At 49.4% G+C, this 5,492-nt stretch overlaps 1 protein-coding gene across 1 annotated transcript; it reads right to left on the bottom strand.

Annotated features, from left to right (window-relative positions):
* Positions 1–2,140: 2,140 nt before the first annotated feature.
* On the bottom strand, positions 2,141–4,112 carry LOC138265189 (uncharacterized). The gene is made up of 4 exons (XM_069212730.1): positions 4,101–4,112; positions 3,326–4,006; positions 2,856–3,209; positions 2,141–2,785 (listed from the first exon to the last, which is right to left on the bottom strand). The coding sequence occupies exons 1-4, from the start codon at positions 4,110–4,112 to the stop codon at positions 2,141–2,143; spliced, it is 1,692 nt and encodes a 563-aa protein (XP_069068831.1).
* Between the last annotated feature and the right edge of the window lie 1,380 nt (positions 4,113–5,492).

Raw genomic sequence — 5,492 nt, 5'->3', positions numbered from 1 at the left:
CTTGTATTCGGCACTGCCTGGTGGTGTTTCTGCTACTGGCTTGTCCACACCAATGTTTGGGGATGCTTCCGGTACTGACTTGTATTCGGCACAGCCTGGTGGTGTTTCTGGTACTGGCTTGTCCACACCAATGTCTGGGGATGCTTCCGGTACTGACTTGTATTCGGCACTGCCTGGTGGTGTTTCTGGTACTGGCTTGTTCACACCAATGTCTGGGGATGCTTCCGGTACTGACTTGTATTCGGCACTGCCTGGTGGTGTTTCTGGTACTGGCTTGTTCACACAAATGTTTGGGGATGCCTCTAGTACTGACTTGTATTCAGCACTGTCTGGTGGTGTTTCTGGTACTGGCTTAGCACTGTCTGGTGGTGTTTCTGCTACTGGCTTGTTGACACCAATGTTTGGGGATGCCTCTGGTACTGACTTGTATTCGCCACTGTCTGGTGGTGTTTCTGGTACTGGCTTGTTCACACCAATGTCTGGGGATGCTTCTGGTACTGACTTGTATTTAGCACTGTCTGGTGGTGTTTCTGGTACTGGCTTGTTCACACCAATGTCTGGGGATGCTTCTGGTACTGACTTGTATTTAGCACTGCCTGGTGGTGTTTCTGGTACTGACTTGTTCACACCAATGTCTGGGGATGCTTCTGGTACTGGTCTGTCTACACCAATATTTGGGGATGCCTCTGGTACTGACTTGTATTCGGCACTGTCTGTTGGTGTTTCTGGTACTGCCTTGTTCACACCAATGTTTGGGGATGCTTCTGGTACTGACTTGTATTCGCCACTGTCTGGTGGTGTTTCTGGTACTGGCTTGTTCACACCAATGTTTGGGGATGCTTCTGGTACTGACTTGTATTCGGCACTGTCTGGTGGTGTTTCTGGTACTGGCTTGTTCACACCAATGTTTGCGGATGCTTCTGGTACTGACTTGTATTCGCCACTGTCTGGTGGTGTTTCTGCTACTGGCTTGTTCACACCAATGTTTGGGGATGCTTCTGGTACTGACATTTATTCGCCACTGTCTGGTGGTGTTTCTGGTACTGGCTTGTTCACACCAATGTCTGGGGATGCTTCTGGTACTGACTTGTATTCGGCACTGTCTGGTGGTGTTTCTGGTACTGGCTTGTTCACACCAATGTCTGGGGATGCTTCTGGTACTGACTTGTATTCGGCACTGTCTGATGGTGTTTCTGCTACTGGCTGTACTGACTTGTATTCAGCACTGACTGGTGGTGTTTATGGTACTGGCTTGTTCACACCAATGTCTGGGGATGCTTCTGGTACTGACTTGTATTCGGCACTGTCTGGTGGTGTTTCTGGTACTGGCTTGTTCTCACCAATGTCTGGGGATGCTTCTGGTACTGACTTGTATTTAGCACTGCCTGGTGGTGTTTCTGGTACTGGCTTGTTCTGGTCTGTCTACACCAATGTTTGGGGATGCCTCTGGTACTGACTTGTATTCGGCACTGTCTGGTGGTGTTTCTGGTACTGGCTTGTCCACACCAATGTCTGGGGATGCTTTTGGTACTGACTTGTATTCGGCACTGCCTGGTGGTGTTTCTGGTACTGGCTTGTTCACACCAATGTCTGGGGATGCTTCTGGTACTGACTTGTATTCGCCACTGTCTGGTGGTGTTTCTGGTACTGGCTTGTTCACACCAATGTTTGGGGATGCCTATGGTACTGACTTGTATTCAGCACTGTCTGGTGGTGTTTCTGGTACTGGCTTAGCACTGTCTGGTGGTGTTTCTGCTACTGGCTTGCTGACACCAATGTTTGGGGATGCCTCTGGTACTGACTTGTATTCGGCACTGTCTGGTGGTGTTTCTGGTACTGGCCTGTTCACACCAATGTCTGGGGATGCTTCTGGTACTGACTTGTATTCAGCACTGTCTGGTGGTGTTTTTGGTACTGGCTTGTTCACACCAATGTTTGGGGATGCTTCTGGTACTGGTCTGTCTACACCAATATTTGGGGATGCCTCTGGTACTGACTTGTATTCGGCACTGTCTGGTGGTGTTTCTGGTATTGGCTTGTTCACACCAATGTTTGGGGATGCTTCTGGTACTGACTTGTATTCGCCACTGTCTGGTGGTGTTTCTGGTACTGGCTTGTTCACACCAATGTTTGGGGATGCCTATGGTACTGACTTGTATTCAGCACTGTCTGGTGGTGTTTCTGGTACTGGCTTAGCACTGTCTGGTGGTGTTTCTGCTACTGGCTTGTTGACACCAATGTTTGGGGATGCCTTTGGTACTGACTTGTATTCGGCACTGTCTGTTGGTGTTTCTGCTACTGGCTTGTTGACACCAATGTTTGGGGATGCTTCTGGTACTGACTTGTATTCGGCACTGTCTGGTGGTGTTTCTGGTACTGGCTTGTTCACACCAATGTCTGGGGATGCTTCTGGTACTGACTTGTATTCTGCACTGTCTGGTGGTGTTTCTGGTACTGGTTTGTTCACACCAATGTCTGGGGATGCTTCTGGTACTGACTTGTATTCGGCACTGTCTGGTGGTGTTTCTGGTACTGGCTTGTTCACACCAATGTCTGGGGATGCCTCTGGTACTGACTTGTATTCGGCACTGTCTGGTGGTGTTTCTGGTACTGGCTTGTTCACACCAATGTCTGGGGATGCTTCTGGTACTGACTTGTATTCGGCACTGTCTGGTGGTGTTTCTGGTACTGGCTTGTTCACACCAATGTCTGGGGATGCTTCTGGTACTGACTTGTATTTAGCACTGCCTGGTGGTGATTCTGGTACTGGCTTGTTCTGGTCTGTCTACACCAATGTTTGGGGATGCCTCTGGTACTGACTTGTATTCGGCACTGCCTGGTGGTGTTTCTGGTACTGGCTTGTTCACACCAATGTTTGGGGATGCTTCTGGTACTGACTTGTATTCGCCACTGTCTGGTGGTGTTTCTGGTACTGGCTTGTTCACACCAATGTCTGGGGATGCTTCTGGTACTGGTCTGTCTACACCAGTGTTTGGGGATGCCTCTGGTACTGACTTGTATTCGGCACTGTCTGGTGGTGTTTCTGGTACTGGCTTGTTCACACCAATGTTTGGGGATGCTTCTGGTACTGACTTGTATTCGCCACTGTCTGGTGGTGTTTCTGGTACTGGCTTGTTCACACCAATGTCTGGGGATGATTCTGGTACTGACTTGTATTTAGCACTGCCTGGTGGTGTTTCTGGTACTGGCTTGTTCACACCAATGTCTGGTGATGCTTCTGGTATTGGTCTATCTACACCAATGTCTGGTGGTGTTTCTGGTACTGACTTATTTATTCAGCACTGTCTGGTGGTGTTTCTGGTACTAGCTTGTCTACAGCACTGTTCGGTGATGTTTCTGGTAATGGCTTGTTCACACCAAAGTCTGGTGATGATTCTAGTACTGGTCTGTCTACACCAATGTCTGGTGGTCTTTCTGGTACTGGCTTGTCTACAGCATTGTGCGGTGGTGTTTCTGGTACTGACTTGTATTTAGCATTGTCTGGTGGTGTTTCTGGTACTGACTTGTATTTAGCACTGTCCGGTGGTGTTTCTGGTACTGACTTGTACTTAGCACTGTCTAGTGGTGTTTCTGGTACTGGCTTGTTAACACCAATGTCTGGTGATGCCTCTAGTACTGGTCTGTCTACACCAATGTCTGGTGGTGTTTCTGGTACTGGCTTGTCTACAGCATTGTGCGGTGGTGTTTCTGGTACTGACTTGTATTTAGCATTGTCTGGTGGTGTTTCTGGTACTGACTTGTATTTAGCACTGTCCGGTGGTGTTTCTGGTACTGACTTGTACTTAGCACAGTCTGGTGGTGTTTCTGGTACTGGCTTGTTCACACCAATGTCTGGTGATGCCTCTAGTACTGGTCTGACTACACCAATGTCTGTTGGTGTTTCTGGTACTGGTCTGTCTACAGCAAAGTATGCTGGGGTTTCTGGTACTGGCTTGCCAACACCAAGGTCAGAGTCCACACAAGGCTCTCCTCCTGGAAACTTCCCCTAGAAAGTTGACCAAGCACCTGCAACATGGGTCCAGCATCTTGTACTGCAAGTCATGCACAAAATCTGTACACAGTTTCTTGGATCTTTACACCAGAACTTCCATGATGGACAAGAGGTGCCCAAGCTCTAGCTGAGTTTATCACCCCAGCAATGGTCAAGGGAAAGCAGACGGCCACAGCTGTGGTCAAGCGGGAGGAGGCTGCCTCTCCCTTTCTAGCTGAGCCCACTACCACAGCAGCAGTCAAGGAAGAAGAGGCGGCTTCTCCCTTTCTAGCTGAGCCCACCGTACCATCAGAGGTCATACTGAAGGAGGTGCCTCCTCCATCGCCAGCTCAACCCAGTGCCACAGCTGTGGTCAAGGGGGAGCAGGTGGCCCGTTTCTTTTGTACCTGTGCCCACCACCACAGCAACAGTCAAGGGGCAGGAGGGGGCTTCTCTATCTCTTGCTGAGCCCAGTGCCACAGCTGCGATCAAGGGGGAGCAGGCGGCCTGTTCCTTTCTACCTGAGCCCACCACCACAGCAACAGTCAAGGGGCAGGAGGGGGCTTCACCCTCTCTAGCAGAGCCCAGAGCAACAGTCAAGGGAGAAAATACAGCTTTTTTTTTTTTAATTGAGTCCACCACCACAGCAGTTGTCAAGGGGGAGGAGGTGGCTTCTTACTTGTAACCAGCCCAATGCAACAGCAGCAGTCAAGAGGCAGAAGGGGACTTCTCCCTCTGTATCTGAGCCCACTGCAACATCAACAGTCAAGGAGGAGTAGGCGGTCTCTTTTTTCCTGAGTGAGTCCACCACCAAAGCAATGGTCAAGGTGAGGGGATGGTTTCTCCCTCTCTAGCTATGCCCACCACCACAGCAATGGTCAAGGTCAGGAGATAGCTTATTCCTCTCTAGCTGAGCCCACCACCACAGCAATGGTCAAATGGCAGGAAGTGGCTTTTTCCTTTGTAAAGAGCCCACTCCCACAGCAATGGTTACAGTGAGGAGATGGCTTCTTTCTCTCTAGCTGATACCACCGCCACAGCAATGGTGAAGAGGCAGGAGGCGACACCCCCCATTCCTACAGAAAACAGTTTTTTTGTCTGGAATGGCTCTCTCTCTACTTTGGAAGCCACTCCATGACTACCTCTGCGCTGCTAAAGTAAATTACCTGCTGCCCACCTCCTTTCTGTAATAATCTTGCAAACAATTATTGTTTGCCGTTATCCATGATTCATTGCAGTCATTTTGTCTGACCATCATCTTAAAATTAGGATTTCCATCTTCTGCCTAGTAATATTATGTGGTCAGGCTGGTTCGCCGTGTCCCCAGCCTCTGACACTTGACTCCGCTCCAAATTGAAAAGCCTTTAAAAATATGCGATATGTTTGAAAAAAAAGAAAACCCTCAGAGCAGCAGAGAGCAATTTAAAAGGTCTGTAGCACTTCACATCTTCTGGCTAAGTGCTAGGGCTTGGACTGCAGAGATATGGGCTGCCCAGCAGCG

This window comes from Pleurodeles waltl, chromosome 11 (genome assembly GCF_031143425.1).
Source record: "Pleurodeles waltl isolate 20211129_DDA chromosome 11, aPleWal1.hap1.20221129, whole genome shotgun sequence".
Taxonomy (NCBI): Eukaryota; Metazoa; Chordata; class Amphibia; order Caudata; family Salamandridae; genus Pleurodeles; species Pleurodeles waltl.
The sequence above is the reverse complement of the archived record's forward strand: the minus strand, read 5'-3'. Positions and strand labels throughout refer to the sequence as shown.